This window comes from Muntiacus reevesi, chromosome 3 (assembly GCF_963930625.1).
Source record: "Muntiacus reevesi chromosome 3, mMunRee1.1, whole genome shotgun sequence".
In the NCBI taxonomy this organism is placed as follows: domain Eukaryota; kingdom Metazoa; phylum Chordata; class Mammalia; order Artiodactyla; family Cervidae; genus Muntiacus; species Muntiacus reevesi.
This window is the reverse complement of record NC_089251.1, coordinates 206,603,434-206,626,176: the sequence shown is the minus strand read 5'-3', so window position 1 is coordinate 206,626,176 and position 22,743 is coordinate 206,603,434. Positions and strand designations below refer to the sequence as shown.

The following is a 22,743-nucleotide window of genomic DNA, read 5'->3' as shown; positions in this document are numbered from 1 at the left end:
CCCATTGCCTTGGTTGTGCTCTGAGTCTCATGTATAAGAGCGTTGTAATCCACGGGGAAGGGGCAAAATACCTACCGAGCATGGGTGTGGGGAGAGTTTGCTGATCTATTAGCAGTGTTTCATCTTCCTATTTTTAGTTCTACATTATAAGTTAACTCTCTAGAAATCTTATTCCATCTTGTTCCATAATGTACTAGAGCAAAAGGATCAGTTCAATTTAGACACATAGATATTGGTGCATTAATTCAAGCATGTTCACATTGTAATAATAAAAATGTATTTTGGGGAGAGATTAATGCTTAACCCAGAGAAAAATCCCTTTAGGAAATGATTTTAGGCATCTTAGTGGAAAATACCTACTTACTGGAAAATAAATGGGCACTTTTTAAGTATACTTGAGTCCTTATACCTTTGATTGTTGACTTCTCAGGAGACCAGCTCCTAAGAAAAATATTTTTAAAAAGCTTATGTTAAGACTGTAATATAAAAATAACAGCAAATATTGATTGGGTATTACATTGTGCTTAGAAATGTTACCTGTATTATGATCATTCAATTCCAGAACAACCCTATGAGTTATATGCTATTATCTCCACTTAACAGATGAGGTGACTGAGACTTACAGTTGTTGAAGATTGCACTAGAGTATGTGAAAGTGACCTTGCTTTAGAACCAAGAAGCTTAGACTTGAGTTGTGATTTTATTAGTTTCTATGTGATTTTTGGGTAGCTCATGTCTTTACATCAAAAGCTCTTTATCTCTGTACCATCTGTAAAATGAAGGAAGTTAGCTAAACTTTTTCTCAGGTCTGTTCCTGCTGTGTGATTTTATGTTCATCTCCATGAAATTGTTCTTATTTAGTAAATAGTCAAATCTGAGAAAAAGGCAAAATCATTAGTCTTTCTCTAAATCTTTAGCCTCTTGTGTCTATGTTGTTTTTTTGTCTATGTTGTTCTGGAATTGAATGATCATAATACAGGTAACATTTCTAAGCACAATGTAATACCCAATCAATATTTGCTGTTATTTTTATATTACAGTCTTAACATAAGCTTTTTAAAAATATTTTTCTTAGGAGCTGGTCTCCTGCGAAGTCAGCAATCAAAGGTATAAGGACTCAAGTATACTTAAAAAGTGCCCATTTATTTTCCAGTAAGTGGGTATTTTGGGTCTGACTCTTTGCCACCCCATGGGCTGCAGCATGCCAGGCTTCCCTGTCCCTCACCATCTCCAAGTTGCATGTTCAACTCATGTCCGTTGAGTTGGTCATGCCATCCAACTACCTTGCCACATCTCCCTGCCTATACTCTCTTTGACTCTTAAGCATCAGCTGTTCTTTCAAATGTCTTCCTCTATTTTGAGCATGGATAAGGTGCTAAAAAGCATGAGAAATATGAGCATAATACAAAGAAATCGATAAGGTTAGGAATCTTCACACATTTAACTTAATCATGTCTGACACTGAAAACAAAGTCATATTTTATTGCCTAAAAGGAGTGCTCTTTGGCAAACTGGGATAGCAATCTGATTTGTGAACGATGCTTATTCATCATCTGTGGGGCTCTGGGTGGTGTGCCAGCCAAGGCAACACAGCTGACCTAACAAAATACCTTGAGTTGCATCCATCAACATCAGTTGTATTGTGTAAAATCACTGAAGCAAGGGGAGTTAACATTGGTCAACCAGAAAATATGGGTTCATCCCTTGTCTTCCCTTGTTTCCATTGGCAATTGGGGGAGAGGCCGTACAGGGAAAGCCAAGAGGGTAAATTCTTCTTGCACTTTTATATGACCTTGTTTTGTTTTAACAATCACTGCTTGGGTTTCTAAAGTTAGGGAGAAAATAGAGAGGATAAAGCTTCAGAAGACAATTGTTTTTCCACTTTCATTTTATTTTACTGGAATAGAGTTGCTTTATGCTGCTATGTCAGCTTCAGCTGTAGAGCAAAGTTAACCATTCATACATATACATATTTCCCCTCTTTTTTGGGATTTCTTTCCCATTTTGGTCACAGAAGGGTACTGAGCAGAGTTCCTTGTTCTATACAGTAGGTTCTCATTAGTTATCTATTTTATGCAGTTTGAAATTTGCTGCCACAAGCATGATTTCTCTGAATGAGGTATAACTATGGCAGTCTAAGATATCCCATGGAAAAGACTTTGTGCCTTTGTGTCTCAGTGATGGGTGGACATGATTTTCAATTATACTGATGAAGTCATCTTTCCCAAGCTATAAATGGTTGTTCCCTTTTCTGTGACTCTCCCCCTTTGCTGTTGTATAATCTGCTTACCCTTTAGAATATTTACTTTGAGAAATAGTCCACAGTTGCACTCCCCTTTCTCTAGTTTGAGTTGGGGACCCTTTTTCAGGATTTCCTTTGGACTATGTGATTAGCTCTATCACAGCTCTTAACCATGTGGAATGAGATATAGTTATGGTTGTGAAATCAATCTTTAGATAAGAGTTTATTGATTGTCTACTCTAGGACTAGCTCTGTGTAAAATGTGGGGTCACTAAATCCTGGAAGCAGTTTTTCAAACAGGTGACTTTTCAATAAAGTCCTGTTTCTCTCTCTCTCAAAAAAAAAAAAAAAAGTTTCTGAAAGTCTAGATTGTTTACAGAACATGATGGCTCAAAGCCTATCATGTTCCATCAATCCACCTTTTATCAAAATCTCAATCCAAATGGGAATATTCCCTAACGTCCTATATTTTTACCAAGAGAAAGACTATTGTCTGGTGTGATTGTTTTTATTTTCTCAGTCATGGTAATTTAATCTCTAAAATATGATCAAGAAGTTACTGTATCAGGCTTTCTGATGCTGACATCATGCTGCACAAAGAAATAAATACATTTGATCCTGGAGTCAGAGGAATTAGATATTAATAGAAATTTTGGAAACATATGGGGTTCCTTAGTCAGAAGGTCCAAAATTAGAAGTTAATCTCAAACAGTAAAGAGGTAAAGTGGTCAGAAATGGAAAGTGGAGTGTCAATGTGAAGCGAGATTATATCAGGAGTTTCCTTGAAGATGCTCTTAGGAAAGGAAGAACACATCCAGCACCACTGGGTCACTCTCAGCCCAAGGCATGAGCAGTGGAGTGGCCACCTCCCATACTCACACAACCCAGGCACCACACGGATGTAGCTACAGAGTAGATACCAGCTAAGGGATCCATCTGGGTGCTTCTGGAACCCTGTGGAAGGGCAATCAGTGAGTTTCACAGGTAATGGGAGAGTTGTTCCGTTTCTCAGTCGTGTCCACTTTGAGAGCCCCATGGACTGCAGCACTCTAGACTTCCCTGTCCTTCACTATCTCACAGAGCTTGCTCAGACTCATGTCCCGTGAGTAGGTGATGCCACCCAACCATCTAATCCTCTGTCAACTCCTTCTCTTCCTGTCCTCTATCTTTCCCAGCATCAGGGTGTTTTCCAGTGAGTCGGCTTTTCACATCAGGTGGCCAAAATATTGGAACTTCAGCATCAGTGCTTCCAATGAATATTCAGAGTTGATTTCTTTTAGGATTCACTGACCCTTGCTGTCCAAGGGACTCTCAAGAGTCTTCTCCAGTACCGCAGTTCAAAAGCATCAATTCTTTGGTGCTCAGCGTTCTTCATGGTCCAACTCTCACATTTATACATGACTACTGAAAAAAATCATAGCTTTGACTGTTCGGACCTTTGTTGGCAAAGTGATATCTCTGCTTTTAAACACACTGTCATTGTGTTTAATATCCAATAGGTCGCTCAGTGGAAAAGAACATGTCTGCCAGTGCAGGAGACATAAGAAATTTGGGTTCAGTCATTGAGTCAGGAAGATCCCCTGGAGGAGGGCATGGCAACCCACTCCAGTATTCCTGCCTGGGAAGTCCCATGGACAGAGGAGTCCATGGGGTCGCAAAGAGTGGGACACAGCATAGCAAGTAAGCAACAGTCAGGAGTGCATGGGATGCTGAAGCTCCAGTACTTGGGCTGCCTGGTTAGAGACTTGACTCTTTGGAAAAGAAAGACCGTGATGCTGGCAAGACTGAAAGCAGCAGGAGAAGGGAAAACAGAGAATGAGATGGTTGGATGGCATCACCGACTTGATGGACATGAGTTTGAGCAAGCTCTGGGAGTTGGTGATGGACAGGGAAGCCTGGTGTGCTATAGTCCACGGGGCTGCAAAGAGTCGAACATGAGCAACTGAACTGAACTGGGATGCTATCCTTAGGCAAAATACCTTAGAAAATCGACTTTCAATCACTTTGTGGGAGTGTTATTGACACAGGGCCTAGCTACTCTTTTCCTGGTTCTAGGTGAGAGAAAAGGCTAAACTAAACCTAGCTGGATGATTAATCCAAACTCGGAGATGAAGGTCAGCACAGGGGATGTTCTAATACACCCATGTTCTCTCCTCCATCTCCCCTGGTAACTGACATCCATGCTCTTCAGGTGGCTCTGGATGGGGGCCCATTGGCAATAGAGCAATATCAAGCAGGGGAAAGATCAGAGCATCTGTCTCCATCCCCTGCCTGTCAGCTGGTCCCACTTCTTCCTCTGACCCTTCTCAGGCTCTGCTAAACTCTGCTCCCCTTGCCTTCTCAGGCTGAGGGATGCGATGGCTTGCAACTCCTATTTGGCTCCTTAACTTTGCTCCTCTAGTGTAAATGAATCTTTTGCTACATTTTCTTAATGCAACCTTTATTGAGAAAACCACCCCACTTTTTTTTGTTTGTTTGTTTTGTTACTGAACATTGAATGATCCACTATTCCCCTTACACTCATTCTTACCTACTTCAGACCTTCACTGTATCACAGCCCAGTGATCTTTAAGTGCAAATGTGACCAAGTTGCTTTTCTGATTTAAACTCTTCAAAGACTTCTTGCTGCCCTTTAGAGAAAAGTAACTCAAATATGGTCCCATGGCCTATATGATCCAGCCCCTACCTATGTCTCCTTTTTCACCTTAGCTCACTCATTCAGCTCCAGTCATATATATACACATGTATTTTTTTAGGTCCTTGAAATTGCCACGTGCCTTCCTGCTTTAAGTATCTTCCTGAATTCTCTCCTATCCTCAGAATTTCCTCTCTCTTTTCTTGCCTTATACTATCCCTATCTGCAAGTTTACTTTACGTGTTTGATCACAGGGGAAGGTATTCTTGAAACTTCATTCCATTTTTGCCAGCGAAGTTTTATTCTCCAGTTAATATGACGCATTTAGAACATGGGTTTAGATGTTTGTCTCAAAGCACTTACCATTGAGACTTCCATCGTGGTTCAGCAGTTAAGACCACCTTCCAATGTAAGGGGTGCAAATTCAATATCTGGCTGGGTAACTGAGATCCCACATGTCTCATGGCCAAAGTAACCAAAACATAAAACAGAAGGAATATTGTAACAAATTCAATGAATACTTTAAAAATGGCCCACCTCAGAAAAATTTCTTTAAAATAAACACTTACCATGGAGTATATTTGTGTAATTCTTTTATGTAAAATAAGTTTGTATTTGCGGAGAGTGTTTAATGTGTTTGTTCTCATAATTTGATTCATAGAACTTTGCACAATTCATGGCACATGATTGCCATTTTATAAATATCTATTGGATGCAGAATAATAAAGCAAAGTATCTCTAGCTAAAGCCAACCAGAATGACAAAAACAAAACAAAGGCCATAAGAATGAGGCAGTAACAACAGTGAGAGAAGCCTTCTATGATTATTATCTAAATATTCTGTTGTGAGTTAAACTGAAGAGTTATTTGAGGAGTTTGAGAATAAACATAGCCCATAGTCAAAGAAAAGGGTCTCATTCAAAAACATTTAGCTGCTCTCAGGTCAATGGCAGATCTTGAATTCCATTTTTCATGAGCATCCGCAATAAACCTCAGAGCACAAGCCAATAACTCAACTACTCAAATCCCCTCTAGGGTTTCTTCCAAGTCACTCTGCTGACCTCAGCTCATCAGTTTCATATAATGATTGCCGCAGAAGCATCCATGGAAGTTCTGTCTTCAGTAAGATAATTTAAAAAAAAAAATCAAGGGCATAATTATAGTATTAATTTTTAAGTTTTGTAGAATCAACAAAACAAGAAAAATATTCTTTTGAATCATCCAGTTTAACTGCATGGTGAGAAAACCACTGATGGTCAGTGAAAGCTACTGGAAAATCTGTATTATTCACTTTTTATATAATGTGAACATCTGTTCCTGAATAATTTACTCATGTCAATTAATAAAAAGCAGATATGATTTAATTGAACCTCATTATAGAAACTCTTTCATTCAGTAATTCTGGGAAGTGGGGGACAAAGATAGTCTATAGGGGAAAAAGAATTCAGCTATACTATGAGAGCATATTGCCTTCCTGCTATAGATTAGAATGCCTTTTCCTTGAACATACAACCAGTCACTCGATATTTATTGATCTCCTTCTATATTCTAAGCACTGTGCTTGTCACTAGGGCAGGAACAGGGAGAGGAATAAATAAACTGTGATACTGTTAAGCAGTTATACTCCAATAAAATTAATTTAAAAAATAAACTGTGATACTTACACGGAGAAGGCAACCACATCCTACCTTCCTTCATGGCTCCATTCACTCTTGGAAGCCTTCCCAAAATATTCCTCTCTTCAAGAACCTCTGAGAAGACTTCTACAACATACTGCATTTGTCACAAATAACCTCGTTTTTGACAATGATGAGAAAATAAGTATTTACTATATTATGTAAAATATGAGCAAATAGAGGTTCATAGAGGATCGGTGGATCCAAACACAAAGAGCTTTGAAAAATATATGATGTTTATTTTTACTTTTACAGATTATGATATATGTTGTATAGGGTATGAAATTTATGCAGAGTTTATGAATAATAAAGCAACCACTTATCCAACCACTACCAAACTTAAAAATTACAATATGGCCAGTGTTTTAGAAGCTTTCTCGATTGCATCTTCTTGTCAACCTTCCAGAAGTACTTTTTACCCTGACTTTTGTTAATTATTTCTTGCTTCATTAATCATAGTATTGCCAATATAAATATCTGCAAATAAAATGCAGATTATTTCTTAAATTTGAGTAGCTGTGTGAGAAAAGGGCAAATTGCCACTTTTCCTTGAAAGTTCTCAGGAGAAGACAAACAGAACCGAATCTGAGCAATCACTTGGCTTCACCTTTATTGGAGTAAAGGTGACATGAATCTCCTCTTCGGGGCATGTGGCAGGATTAAGGTGCAGACAAGGTACTGGACGTCCTGCAGGAACATGACCAGGGGAGTTGATGACTCTGTATTATTTTCTACTCCTGACTGAATCATGCCCTACCTACAGCTCTCAGGAGTTGATCAAAGAAGAACATTTCTGCGAAGCAAAATGGGTGTCTTCAACTGATCTAGGATGTATGGCAGTTGGAAGAGCAGAAAATTTATCAGCACAGTGTCAAGGTAAACCAAGACCAGCTACAAACAAGGATCAGATTTACCTGGGCATTTTGTTCTCTTATACAAAGTAGGATGGCATTGGCATCTTAGAGATGACAGTCCTTGGGATGTCTGTCTTTTAGGGTACAGTGTTATAAACCCTAATGGCTGTCCTTCAGATCTATCACACAGCAGTCCTATGGAGGTATTAATTATTTGCTTTGATCCTCTTATCCTTTCTTCTGTGTTGGATGACCTATTTTGGTTTATTTTTGGTTTATTTTATTTCTCTCTCTCTTTTTTTCTTTTTTCTTTTGCACAAGGTGGAACTCATACTTCAGTAATTTAATGAAAAAGAATGAGAGGGAAGTATATTTTTTAACCTTGCATGCTCGAAAATATCTTTATTATAGCATCATAGTAATTTATACTAGATTAGATAGAAATAAATTTCCTTCAGAATGTTACAGACATTTTTCCAAAGGTGTTTGTTTTCAGAGTGATTGTTGAAAAACCTGCAGTCACCTCCAGCCTCTAATCTTTGTCCAAGTTTATTCTTTCCCCCTCTTTTGAAGCTTATACAAACTGGTCATTCCACTATGCTGGGCACTCTTGCAGTCTTTACATCTAAAAATTCTTGTCATCCATTTCCAGGAATTTTTCTTGAATTATTTTCTTAATGATTTTCTCCTTTCTGTTTTTATTATCTTTTTTTTTTCCTAGAACATCTATTATTTGGATGTAATCAACCAATTTTCTACTTTTCTATTTTAGATCTCTTTCCTCCAGCTTTATAGTATATTACCTTTACTTTACCTTAAAATTGTAATGCTGAGGTTTCCATTATATTTTCTGTTTATGTTTTGTATTACTAAGAACTCCTTTTAACTTATATAAATGTTTTTTCTTGTATTTTGTCTCTGTACTTCTCTCATGTCTGTATTATCTTTCTAAAACTATAAATATTTCCTTTTCTTTTGCTTTTATTATGGTCTCTATTTTCTCCAAGCTGCTTTTATATTGCTTATCACTTTGATCTCTGCATTCCATATGAGAGGGACTTCTCTACCTAGAAGTTTTCCTTTAATTCTGGTGTCTGGTGAATGTGGTTTCCTCTTCGTGGTTGTGAATAGAAAGAGAAGGTTATGTATGTGAATCTGCTTGACCAGCAGGTCATCACCTCTGAGCCCTTGCCTAGGAGGGCACTCGGTATTTTCAGGACTTCCTTCTTGTGCCGGTCAGATTTCCCTAGGAAGTGCTTGCCCACAGTCCTCCCAGAGCCATGGAAATCTGACTGTGAGGGCTCTTCTGGAAACTGGCTTGGGATTGCAGCAGTCAGCATTCCTGTGCATAGTCACTTATGTCCTTTGTTTTTAGGATAGTATCCACACTCTTATTGTATTTCCTACCCCTGTGTTTTACACAGAGACCCTGTGTTTTACTTTCTTGAAGGAAATAAGCTTCCCGAATTTTACGGTGTGGCAGAAATCTCCCAGGATCACAGGGCTGGGATGAATGAGAAGTTGCAATTCACTGGATTCTCAAACTACTTCAGCTATACCTTCTCTTACTTTAGCCTCTTCCTGCTTCCTCACTGTTCCTCTCCCAACCCTGCAGCTCCAAAATTGCCTGGGTGGGGCTGGCATTTTTTTGATCTTCTTGAGGACCCCATGATGTAACTTGTGTTGGTTTTCAGTTTTTCTTCAATGCTGACTTAGAAGTTAGCTTTCTCAGTTCTGCTAAGTTTTCTTTTCCTCATTTGCCTTTTAGCTTCCAGAATTGTCTCTCTATCATCTCCTTTTCTGTTGTGCCCATGTGTGTGGCTTTACAAACAAAATTCATTTACTGTAAATGTAGAGAACTTCACAAGGGAGCAGCATTAAATGCATGTGCTTAACCTGACATCTTGACCCATAGTTCAGTTGATGTAGTTTTAATGTTAAGCCTTTACCAATTCAACAAATATCTCCTGATTTCTATTAAGTAAGGAGTAACATCATCTTGCTTCCATAAATCTAAGGCAATTTTTTGTACCATTAATATACACTTTCCTTTTTATATTTAAGATAGTCAAGTTTTCTAGCAGTAAAACTACTAGGCAAAAATGGGGAATACTAGCTAAGTTGGGAAAAGTAGGTCCATTCTCATCTCTTTCTTTTTATTTGGATATAGTTGCTTTACAATGTGGTGTAAGAAAGTGAATCAGCTATATGTATACATATATCCCCTCCCTCTTGAGCCTTCCTCCCACTCCCCAATCCCCCCCGTCAAGGTCATCACAGAACACTCAGCTGAGCTCTCTGTGCTATAAAGCAGGTTCCCACTTAGTTATGTGTTTTACTCATGGCAGTGCACCTACATCAGTCCCAGTCTTCCAGTTCATCCCTCTGCCCCTGTGTTCACACATCTGTTCTCTATGTCTGTGTCTCTGCTCCTGACCTGCAAGTAGGTTCATCTGTACAACTTTTCTTATGCCACGTAGAACTAAAGATATGACCCAGCTATTCCATTGCTGGGCATATACCCCGAGGAAAGCATAGCTGAAAATGATACACATACCCCAATGTTCATCACAGAACTATTTGCAATGGTCAGGACATGGGTGCAGCCTGGATGTCCCTTGACAGATGGATAGATAAAGAAGCTGTCATACACATACGCAATGGATTATTATTCAGCCATAAAAAGGAATGCACTTGACTCATTTAAAAGGAGGGAGATGAACCTAGAGCCTATTTTACAGAGTGAAGTCAGGAAGAGAAAGACAAATATCATGTATTAATTAATATATATGGAATCTAGGAAAATGGTACTGATGAACTTACCTGCAGGGCAGCAGTGGCGATGCCAACATTCAGAACAGACTTTTGGGTACAGTCGGGGGAAAGTGGGATGAATTGAGAGAGTAGCACTGAAATATACTACCATATGTAAAATTAGATAGCCAGTAGTAAATTTCTATGACACAGGGAGCTCAAATCCAGTGCTCTTTCATAACCTAGAGGGGTGGGATGGAGTGGGAGGTGAGGGAGAGTTTGAAGAGGAAGGGGACATACTTATGCCTATGGCTGGTTCATGTTTCTATATGGCAAAAACCAACACAGTATTATAAAGCAATTATACTCAATTAAAAATTAATAAATTTAAAAAAGAGTAAAGACACCATAAAAAAAGACACTTGCATCCCAGTGTTCATAGCAGCATTATTTACAATATCTAGGACATGGGAGCAACCTAAATGACCATTGACAGATGAATGGATAAAGAAGATGTGGTACATATATGCAATATTATACTTGGCCATAGAAAAGTAACAAATTGGGTCATTTGTAGAGATGTGCATGGACCTAGAGTCTGTCATACAGAGTGAAATAAGTCAGAGAAAAACCTCTTTACCTCTTAATTCCATTCATATCTTAGTAGCTTCCCCTTCAACTGCAGTACTAGAGTATGATATAAATAAATGAAAATATTTTCTACACTAAGTGTTTTTTCCTCCAATGTTAAAAGAATTACTAAACCAAGGACTTGTCCTTAATCACTCCCTATCTCACACTCCCCAACCCAAGCATTCACTAAATTTAGATTATTTTACCTTCTGAATATCTCCTGCATCTGTTCTGTCAAATGAAAAAGCCTAAAATGATTTAGTAATCAGTTTGATGTTCTTTGGGGCTTCCCTGGTGGCTCAGAGGTTAAAGCATCTGCCTGCAACGTGGGAGACCTGGGTTCGTTCTCTGGGTCGGGAAGACCCCCTGGAGAAGGAAATGGCAGCCCACTCCAGTATTCTTGCCTGGAGAATCCCATGGACAGAGGAGCCTGGTAGGCTACAGTCCACGGGGTTGCAGAGTCGGACATGACTGAGAGACTTCACTTTCACTTTGATGTTCTTTATTCAGGGAAAAGCAATCCATGGGCTGGGGAGCGCAGGGCCTCGTAAGTAGTGGAGCATTCCTTCCGATTGATTTGGGCACAAGTGAGTTTTACAGATGGTGAGAGGAGGCAATATGGACACAGAACGATTGGCCAGGCAGTCAGGGACCTCACTGCAAGGTTAGCAGGTCCTATTTTCTGTTAGCTAAAGCTGAGTTGGAGACTTGTGACTTGTATATGTGAGGTTTCCTTGACAATGAGGTATCTCGCCTAAGTGCAGCTTGATTTGGGTTTGGATTTGTGACACAGACTGGCCACTGGGTTGGGCTCCACTCTGTGGGCCCTGATTTATAAATTAATGTTATCGTTTCCTTCTGTATGTTAACTGCCACACACCCGTCAGATTCATTCACTGCCTTTCTGCCAGGCTGAATTTTCTCAAATACAAATATGATCATGTCACATTCTTCTGTAAAACTCCTAAATGGATTGTTATTGCTTACTCAAGTCCAAACTTAAGAGCAGCATGGTGACGGCTGAAAGAACATTCCCACAAGTTTCTTCAACCTCCTTTTCCACTGTGGCCTCTCTGGCACCAGGCACTTGGGCGAGTTCACACACATTTTTGTGTTTGCATATTTATGTCCATTTTTTTCCTGGAGACATCTTTCAAGACCTGCTTTGGTACCTCCAGAAATCTCTCACCAACTCTCCCAAAGTTGGGCTTGGAGTTCCTTTTCCAAACTTCCAAGCACTCTGCCCCATTCCAAGATACCAACCTGCATTGCCATGAATTGCCTACATTTCCATACCCTACTAGAACTGTCCCGTTTTTCTATTCTGTTTGTCCTGTGTACTATCTGACACTTAGTAAAATGTTTCCTGCTATGGTAATATTGAAACGGAGGGCTACCAACCAAAATCATATCTTCTCTTTTTCCCTTAAGGGGCTATTTTGCCCACTTCTGTAATTATTTGAGCCATTTTGATTTGACAGTCATTTGCTGGTCTGGGACTGAAGTAACTTTTTTTTTTTTTTTTTCTATTTAACTCTTTAACCTCTTTGGGCTGCAATTATGCCATTTTTATAGGTATTTGATTAGATCGCTATAATTCAACTCTAAGAATTCTATTTTCTTTATAATCTCTCTGCCCTTTTCTGCCCCTTTCCACGCATGTACCCACTTTTCTGGTGTCTCCAAACTAAGGCTTGCTCTCAGCAAGCTGTCAGCAACTCTATTCAAGATTTTAGCTAATAATTTCAGATACACTCTCATATGAATTGGTATTACTAGACTAGACAGAACTTTTGATGTCTGAAAAGTCTGATAAATCCCAAAGGTTGAAGCTTCCTATGGAAGGAGGATTTTATAATGCCCGTTAGGTTGTTGGACAAAGATACTCCACCAGGTACCGCTCCCCTCATCACCTAATTGACCTTACATCATGTCTTAGGCGTATGCATGGGTTGTAAACTATTGTCTCCGATTCCTGTTGCTTGTTTCAAAATTTTATGTCAACCAGTGTCCCTGGGGATGAAAACTGGGTAAAAATGGTTGACTTGCCTCCCATGAGATCTGAAGAATACAGACTTACTTTAGTGAGCTTACTCAGTGAATAGCAAGCACCTTGAAAGGTAAACTGATTACAGAGATAAAGCAGTTAGGGTCTCTTAGGAGAACAGAAATTTGTATGCATTGAGAAAGAAAAAAAAAAAAAAACAGTTGTTTTTTTCTGTAAAGGGGAAACATCTCAGCGGAAAGAGATTGTTCACATTTTCAAGTCGGCTAACTTCCTTCACAGCCACATCATGCATCAAACCGAGAAGGGAGAAGGGAGGCTTTTTTTTCTTTTTTGGTCCCTGATGTGCACAAAGAAAGTCCCTTGAGATAAATGATCTTGGAGCAGGAAAGATCATACTAGCAATAATAACAACAATGTATCAGTGATTCTCAAATGCATCTGTGAGAAAGAGTATGCTTTATAAAGGACATTCACTTCTATTCCATCTCATCTGATCATTATGACAACCCCAGGAGGTACATACGGTGAGTATTACTATCACTATTTTACACATGAGAACCCTGAGCTGTGGAGGAGGTAGGGTTCTTTGTGCAGAATCACAGAGCTAGTTAGTAGCAGCTTTAGAGCCAGAGTCCAGATTTTCTGAGAAATATTGTCACATAAATAGAGTACCTGCCTTGCCTGCACACAGAAACGCCCAGGACATGGAGTAAGCCCAAACCTGCCTCTCATTTGGGAGTTCAAGTTAGTGGCTCTGGAGATGTTCAGATTCACCTGGAAGTTCTCAGAAGAGGACGGCAGTGCAAACTGGAAAATTCCTTGGCAGTAGTTTATCAATATCTGTGACCTGTCTGAGCTAGAAGAATCAGTGCCTTTCTTTTCCTATGTTAGCTGCTGGGCTTGTAAATTTACAGAGAGAAATTAAAGATTTGTGTGATGGACTTAGAGGAATTCCAAACAGTTTCACTTCTTTCTTTGCGCAAAGAAGAGCATCAGTGGCCTGGCTCCTTGAGGGTATTGCCTGGTGTTCTTGACCTGGTATCCAAAGAATCTGCTTATTCTACTGGATGAAAGAAGAGGAAATGTTGTCCAGTTTTTTTAATTACCATGAGCTCCCCTGTGTTTTTAACCTGTCAGCTTAGAATCCAGATTTGTCAATTTGGAGATATAGTACAAATCCTTCATTGAAAATGGCAGGGAATTGAGGTTCAGAAAGCTGAAGGAGTCACCCAAAGTCAAGAGAGTTAGTTAACATCAGAGATAGACCTGAATCAACAGGCATAATAATAGTTTCTAGCTGCCCTTTTCTTAGCATCTACTGTGTCCTTGCTACTGTGATTTGTACTTACATATCTGTGACTATATTGACTCATGCCTCAAAATTGAAGGCTCTTATTCCCATGTTTTTGTCTGAAATCTGAGTCCTTAACAAATTTATATCTTGTTTCTGCTACAGTCTGGTATGGATTAGTCGGTGACAGGTGGGGTGGATGGGCACTCTCTCTTCTTATAGTCACTAAAGACCCAGAATGAGAGAGTTTTCAACTCCCAATAGATGACCCACATGAAGCACACACTTCCATGCTAGCTGGAGTATGAGGGGGACACGCAGAAAACTCTTACCCAGCTCTGTACTTGGGATAAGAGTGTGGCATCACTTTGGTTCATGGCTCCTCCACCAAATCAGTCACATGGACCAGTCAACCTCCACAGAGTAGCCAGAGTGATGTTTCTAAAATATACATCCTCTGACTTCACAACTCTGATGGAAATACTACTTCCTTTCTATCACCTTAAGCTAAAACCAAGCTGTTGCATAACACCTTTGACCTTGTTTAATCTGGTCCATTCCATCCTTAGGCCACTATCCACAAATTCATGCTCCTTCATCACATGTGCTGAAAATCCCTGACTATTTCAAGCACTTCCTTGGCTCAGGATCTTTCTATATGCTGTTCCCTCTTCTCCCCCGTCCATGTACTTTCCCTCTGCTTGGCTCATTCTCTTGTATTCGTCATGTTTCAGCATCAGTGTCATCTTTGACCACCTGTAAGTTCTCTGTGAAACCAACTGTTGTCGTTTCAGGGGGACTCTGAAGAGCTCTGGTATCATAGTCCTTTATGCCTCAGTGCAGAGAAGAATTCAGCAAGAGCAAAGTAGTAGATAAGAAATGATTTATTAGAATAGGGTGCTTCTGGGGTTTATAAGTGGGCGGGTGAGGAATGCCATGCCCCCAGAACCTAGTGAGCTATGATTTTATAGTCAAAGGAAAAGTGGGGAGGGGGAGAAGATCTCCTTTGTCTTTCTTGAGTAGATGCCATGTTTTCATCATTAGGTCATTTTTCCAGGTTGTGCAGGGGAGTTTTCTTGTCTCTGCATGGTCAAGCTAGGTCCACAAATGATTATTTTTAATGTGCGCAGGGAGCATGGCCTAGGGATCATGAACTTACTGAGTTCACTGGGCAGGATGTGGGGCTCATGCCACCTTTGTTTTATTGTTTGGGGGCATGTCCTGTGTTCCTGTTGCCTGGTTTTGTTGCTAAGCAAGACCGCATGGTTTTGTGGTTAAGCAGACCTACTTTCCCAAGTATTCATTAATTTACAGGTCTCCCATACCTTTCTGCTTACAATCCTCGAGTGGGATTAACTATTTAATCACATATTTCATCCCCTCATTCTGTCCCTATCACCTGTTCATAGAGATTATGGCTGTTCTGTTCTCATTATATATTTAGTACATCATGCAAGACCTGGCAGAAAGAAGATAATAAATATTTGTAAAATGATTACACGCAAGAGTGAATGAACAGATACTGTATGTATCTCACGTACAATACTATATTTTGTCTTCAAAAGCACAGTGATGTAGGCATAGCAGCTAAATCACTTAGTATAGGAACTGTGCATAATAAGTGTTTTAGTTTTGGCTATTTTGTAGGTAGCGATAATTCTAAGCATTTCTAACTCATTACCTGCCTACTGCACATTGTCAATGAATAATATATTTTTATCTTTTTGAATATTAAAGTACACAATAGAAGTGGAAACCTAAGCTTTGAGTGATAGAATGTGGAACATATTTTTAAAGGCAGATATGATCAATTCAGCTTTTTTCATAAAAATCATGGAGTGATAATATTTTCAAATAAAAAATCAAATATAGTCTGTCAAATGATTTTTGTGTCATTTTCAAGAGTAGAGAAACATCTAATAAGAGGAGTTTTTACACCATTGTATTGACATATCTAGGCCAATTCGATGGTTTGGAAGGACAATGACATTGAATATATGTAATTAGAACTCTCATGGAAATTCCAAGATAGATGGTTATCACCTAGTTAGAACTAAACAGAATAAAAAGTCATTGGAAGTTTGGTAAGCCTATTTTAAAAGGTTACCAGTGAACAATGCATAGTAAGAATTCTATGTACATACATTTATTTTAAACCCAGAATATTTTGTATAAACTTGATCAAGTTAACAAGTCCTGCCTAAAAGCCTTTTGGAAATTCTTTAAGTAGTACTCTCCATGATTTTAAAATCATTTAGAGAAGTCATTTCATTAGAATAATTAAAGCAAAACTCATTACTGAGTTTTCTTAGCAATGTAACTTTCAGATGAAGTCATACTAAATATTTCCCTGTCTATTACAGCCATCTCCTTAATAACATTTGTCAGCATATATTATACACTAAAATTATTTATGATATTTTATTATTGCTGACTTTGATTTAATTACATTGGAGTTTAAAAGAAAAGGTATATAACCTGAGAGGGTCACAAACACTTGGTTACAGTAGTTCTGTGAAAGGCCATCTTTCCCCTTGTCTCTGCCTCTGCTTCCACCTGCTTCCCCACTTCTAAAACCAGACATAAAATTGTATTGTACCATCTATTGTGTGTGTGTGTGTGTGAGTAAATGAATGTATAATCTATTCTTAATCCCATCTTCAGAAAATGCTGTGGGCTGTCCTCAGAAATTTGCTCCTGAAAATAACAAACCCTCTCAGTCACGAATTAACCCCAATGTGTTTGGGCTTTTTTTTTTTTTTTTTTTCCCTTGGCCCTGCTGTACAGCTTATAGAATTTTAATTCCCTGACCAGGGATTGAACCTGGGTCCTCGTCAGTGAGAGCATGGAGTCTTCACCATTGGACCACCCGGGAATTCCCTTTGTTTTTTTTTTTTTTTTTTAATCCTTTGGTTTTCTAAATACTGCATATCCTCTAGGTCTTTAAGAGGTGAATATGTCCATCAAGAATGTTTCAAGTTAGAACTCAGAACCTTCCGAAAGGAGCTGTCCGCCCGTTTGGAGAATACCTTCTCTGGTGGATGATATGACTTCTAATGCAGACTGAGTGACAGTTTCTCCCAACCACTGTATTTTTTCTTAATATACAGGAATCTAATAGTCACCTCTTCTAAAACTTAGAATTATCCTTATACTCCCTGGCCATGTTTAAGATTTCTGGCTGTCTGGGCTTGTATCACTTGTATCCTGCTCAGGGGTTTGCGTGAGGGTGCAGTCAGGTGGTCCGCACTGGGAGGGGGGTTGCTGGCTCATCCTCTGTCTTCCGTGACACCCCCTCCCTCAGTGAGGTCCCACTCTGGAGCTCCCAGGCACTCCACACCCCTCTGGTTCAGACCTACCCTATTTGTTAAATGGACTTTCAAGAAAACACATGGCAAATTCCTTCTCTCAATATACAGATAGATCGTCAGATTTTATATTCCAGCCCTCCTAAGGCATTTGAGTAATTGCAGAACTCTAAACTTTAAGTCAAAAGAATTAATCTTTGTCATTTACAATCAGAAAAAATGAAAACAATTTAAAATACTAACACATAGGGAATTAAGTAAATGACATGCACATGATGTCATGTTACTACGTATTAAAATGACATTTACCCGTCCCATCCCAGCCTCCAACTAATAAAAATAAATGAAAAAAAAACCTTAAAAAAAAATCAGAACCAGAAAAAAAAATAAATAAAATTACATTTACAACATGTTTTCACTTTTTAATATAAAATTATAAATATTTTAAACTTGCAGAATTTTAATGGCAATAAAATGCTTATGTCATGTGTTGAGCAAACAACAGGAAAGAGCATAGTAAGATGAAAACTATTTAAAATATCACAGGAGAGGAGGAGGCAGGGGCAGCGACCGGGGAAGGGGTCCGCAGGAAAGAAAAGAGATCCTATTTGCTGTGGGAAATGGATTGGAAAAGAGAAGGCAGGGGTAGAGCTCTTGGGAAAGTGTTGCAGAAGCCCAGGTCACCTTCTAAGAATCAGGCGTTGGTGGAAGCAGCTCAGGAGACTGTGGGGCCAGAGTGGTGAATTCATTGCCAAGTCCACAGGAGGCCTGGGAGACGCCCGCAGGGAGCGCGCTGGAGAGATTCGGGCCTGCAAACTTGAGGAAGAGTGCTTTCAAACCAGTGCGCGGGGCCAGCCCGAGCCTTGCCCGACCCGGGAGTCTGGCCAGAAACCTGAGCGGGAAGGAATGTCCTCCCGGAAGGAGCTGGCGGAGCACAGTGCCGTGGACACGAGGCCCCAGGAGAGCAGAAAGGGGGCCCCCGCCCAGGGACGTGCCCCCGGCGGTGGGGCCGCTGTTCACCATGGCCCTCGTGAACGTCCTCCTCTGCCTCTTCTGGACCAGTCTGGCCCCGGCGCTCCGCGGAGGACCCTGGCCACTGCCCACCCCCGCCGCGACCCCCGGCCACTTCAGCTTGGGCCAGATGACCAACCGCTCCCCGCGGCTGTCCTCGGAGCAGCTGAGGACAGGCGTGCGGCAGCTGAAGCGTGTCAGGGAAGGAGCAGAGAAAGGAGTGTTTCTGCCCCAGAGGAAGGAACGCAAGGTGGCCCCGTCGAGGCTCACCAGGCTGGAGGTGAGAGACGACTTCTTGCACGGGCGGCGGATGCTGCAGGCACCGCAGAGCAAGCACGTGGTCACGCTGCTGGGCTACTGCGGGAATGATAACATCATCCCCACCGAGTACCACCCCTAGGCTCCCTGGGCAACCTGGAGGCGACGCTGAATCTCTCCAAGCACTGCAGCCTGTGGCAGTACAGGCTGCAGCTGGCCCTGGGCGGCGTGGCCATCCTCCACTCCCTGCACCCCAGGCCCCTGGGCGCGCTGGTCATGTGCGACTCCAGCGACCTGTCCAAGACGCTGCCCCGGTACCCGCTGACTGCCAACTTCGGCCTCGTGCTCAGCGACCTGAGCAGGGACAGGGACACCCTGCCCCTGCTGAACCGCGGCCAGACCTTGGTGAAGTGTGGCCACTGGGAGCTCCGTGGGGACTTCGTCGCCCCAGAGCAGCTGTGGCCCTTCGGAGAGGACGACCTTCAAGGACGACCTCATGCCCACCTATGACAAGACGAGCGACATCTGGAAGATTTCAGACATCTCCAGTTTCCTTCTGGGGCACGTGGAAGGGAGCGACATGGTCCGATTCCACTTGTTTGATATTCACAAGGCGTGTAAGAGCCAGGAGCCTGCAGAGAGACCCGCTGTTCAGAACGTCCTGGATGCTTCAGTACGGTCAATGAGGGGTGGGAATCAGGAAACAGCTGGAAGACTTGTACCGGTTCTGCCCTGATGTAAGATGTTAGTGCTTCTGCTCCAGGTTCTCCTCTCCTGACCGCCTGAGGGGCGTTGCTAAGCAAGAGCACATGGGCTTGATGTGAGCCTGGCTGCAAGAAGGTGGAGGGAAGCAGTGAGTCTGACCAGTTTCTGAAGGAAGTAACAAAAATGGAGCTACAAAGAGGTGTCCCTAACAACTAACTCGGCAAGCTTGTAAGCAATGCATGTAGAGAGGTTTTTCAGTGGCAGTGTGTGGAAGAGACAAGCGGCATTTCTCCCTTTGTCAGGGGAGTATCTGCAGTGTACTTCACCGTTCGGAGGAGACGTCACTATGTTTCAGGTGGCTGCTCAGGGACAGCTCTGTGTCATCCACATCTCAGCAAGCTAGCATGCTATCTAAAACCTAGAGTGCATAAGGAACATTTAAAATATCACATATGATGGAAATCACATCTCTGTTACTACTGCCTTGGATGGTGCTTGTGAAATTCCTCTTTACCTTCCAGCTGGATGTTTATTCTGTGTTCAACATTAATTATTGTGAACATTTTATACCAACAGTGTCTGTCACTCACTCATTACTGGAAGGCGCAGAACCCTTCCACGTGAGTTGCTGGATTGATTCCTTCAGAAAGCTCTTTCCTTGGTCCCTGTCATCCTCGTTTGCAGGGGAGGAAGGATTTGGTGCATATTCATCATTACCAATACGGGGGTTAAAGCTGGCATTAAGGGCAGAAATGCTGTGCTTAGGTCTCCTGGTCGCCAGAGTTACAGAGCGCTGGCCCCAGCCCACCCGGCGGTCTCAGGCTCAGTGTCTGGGTGGAGTCTTTGCACTTCTCACTGGCTCCCTGGTGATACAACCAGTGCTGCCAGTCTGGGAACCACATGTTGAGAACCAGTGTCCTTACCTGTCAGGCAGGCAGTCCAGGCAGCAGACAGGGAGTATGATCAGTATCATCCTTGTTCGCTCTCCCATGGTGATTGGGTCCTGTGAATCCTCCGGTTGGTCAGAGAATACACTTGCCCAGAGTATATTAACTGCTGCTCTTTCTTATAAACTTGCTGCCAGAGCCCACTAGCATGGCTGTAATCAAAAGGATGGACAATAACAAATGTTGGCGAGGATGTAGAGAATTGGAACCATGATACACTGCTGGTAGGAGTGTAAAACTGTCCAGCTACTTTGGGAAACAGTCTGACTGTCCTCAAAAGGTAAAAAATGGAGTTACCATGATCCAGCAGTTCCACTTCCCAATACTTGCCAATGAGAATTGAAAGCATATCCATAAGAGAAGTTGGACACAAATATTCATAGCAACATTATTCATAATAGACAAAAGACGAAGATAACCCAAATGTCCATCTGCTAGTGAATAGACAGAAGAAAATGCAATCCATCCATACAAAGAGGTAGCATTCAGCCATGAAAGGAGTGTGGCATTTATGCATGCTTCAACATGGATGAACATGCTAAGTGAAAGTAGGCATCACAAAAGACCAGATGCCATATGATTCCACTTGCAGGAAATGTCCAGAATTGACAAACTCACAGAAATAGAAAATAAATTAGTGGTTTCACAGCGGCTGGCAGGGGTTTGGAGTTGAAGAATGGGGGTTGCTTGCTAATGGGTACAGGGTTTCTTCAGGGGTGATGAAAATTTCCAGAAATGATGATGGTGATGGTTGCACAACTCTGCATATAATAAATAACACTGAATTGTATAAAAGGGGGAAATTTTGTGGTTTGTGAATTATATCTCATTAAAGCTGGAAAAAAAATCACAGAAAAAGACTGGAAGTGAACATTTGCCTTTGTGTGATGAGATTATGGTTTTTATTTTAATTACTGAACTATTCCTCTATGATTTTTGCTGTGAGGAAAACATAACATAAGTTTAAAAAGAAGAAAGGAACAGATTGCCAATGGGGGATTTTTAAAACCAGTTTCTGCGTCTGTATGTGTGTGTGTGTATGTGTATTTGTATGTGTATCCAGCTATGCTTATCTATTTCCACCTACACTGTTTATTTGGTAGGAAAGGTTGCAAGTTTTCCACAAGCCTTACCTAAGGAAGGTTTGCTTTGCCTTTCCAAAAATTTGGCTCTGGCTAAAGCGCTCAGAGATTTAGACCTGGATTTATGTAAGTCTTACCTTACTAATACATGGAACCCTTTAGATTTCAGCCTCCCTAGCATCCTCTGTATTGCTGAGGAGTGCAGTTTTTGGCCCTCTTATCTCTCCATATAGAGGAAAAAGAGCTTTGGCATCAAATTGACCTCGGTTGCAGTGGACTCCATTGATTGCTAATGACATGACCCCTGGCTATCTACCTCGGTCAGTAAGCAGCGGCTTTCTCATCTGTTAAGCAGTAAAGAACACTGTCTTGTTCTTGTAGGATAAAAATGAGGAGACCCATAGCACAAATTCTCAAACGTGGAGAGTCACTTTATTTCTTTTGTCTTATAATTGCACCATGCTTCCAAGATCAAGCATCCTGATAGGATGCTTTGAAGAGTGGAGCTGGCCTCTCATTTCTTAGGATGGATTTTTTTTTTTAATCTCTTAGGAGTCTTTTTGGTTCCACTAAATATGCCCAAACTCTTGAATAAACAAACTCCCAGCTTTATTCAAATAAGCCTTGGTTTTTCTCAGGAGAATAGTGGGTTTTAGTTAATAGAATAAAAAACTTCAAATGTGTTTTCTCCACAAAGACTAACTTAATTCTGCTAGAAGCTTTTTCCATTTCCTGATGGAACCTAAGGCAACCATGACGGTTAATGATACTAATTGCTTAAATCCATTTGTTAGGAAAACAAAGTTCTTATTTTCTTACCATTATCATTTTTTTTATGAAAAGAATTAACTTAAATGACATAGCTCCTCTTGTGGGGTGTTTTTTTTTTTTTTTTTTTTTTTTTTTTTGCCATCTCTAAGCTTGGTGCCATTTTGTTTCAGTATTAAATACAAATCTCATCAAAAGCCTTTTGCAAGGTAGCTTATTTCTATTATTCTCAAGCCCAGTCAAACCCCATATTGATAGCATCCTCAATCTCCCTGAGCCCCTGAGCCAAATTTGACAAATACATAGAAGATAGCCTGAGGTAAAAGGTAACTTACTCCATTTCTTTCAAAGTAGATTTATTTCTTCATAGACATTAGTTGAGAGGACTGTGATTTTTTTCTTTTCACACTGGTGCTTCACTCTGCCTCCTGGTGGTTGAACAATACTAGATTTTTTTTTTTTTTTTTCCTGTCCTTTGGAAATATTGCTCATGGCTCCTGTGGGCTATAGAAGCAGAGAGTCTACAACAGAAAAGGTCTCAAATCTCTTCAAACACTCCCCATGCTCGCTCT

The 22,743-nt window shown here is 40.8% G+C and overlaps 1 protein-coding gene across 1 annotated transcript; it reads left to right on the top strand.

Annotated features, from left to right (window-relative positions):
- The first annotated feature begins 5,208 nt into the window (after positions 1-5,208).
- LOC136164221 (protein O-mannose kinase-like) lies at positions 5,209-20,468 on the top strand. The gene is given in 5 exon segments (XM_065928987.1): positions 5,209-5,286; positions 18,164-18,806; positions 18,809-19,145; positions 19,147-19,387; positions 19,896-20,468. Coding segments are annotated over 5 exon segments (1,872 nt in total).
- Positions 20,469-22,743: the final 2,275 nt, after the last annotated feature.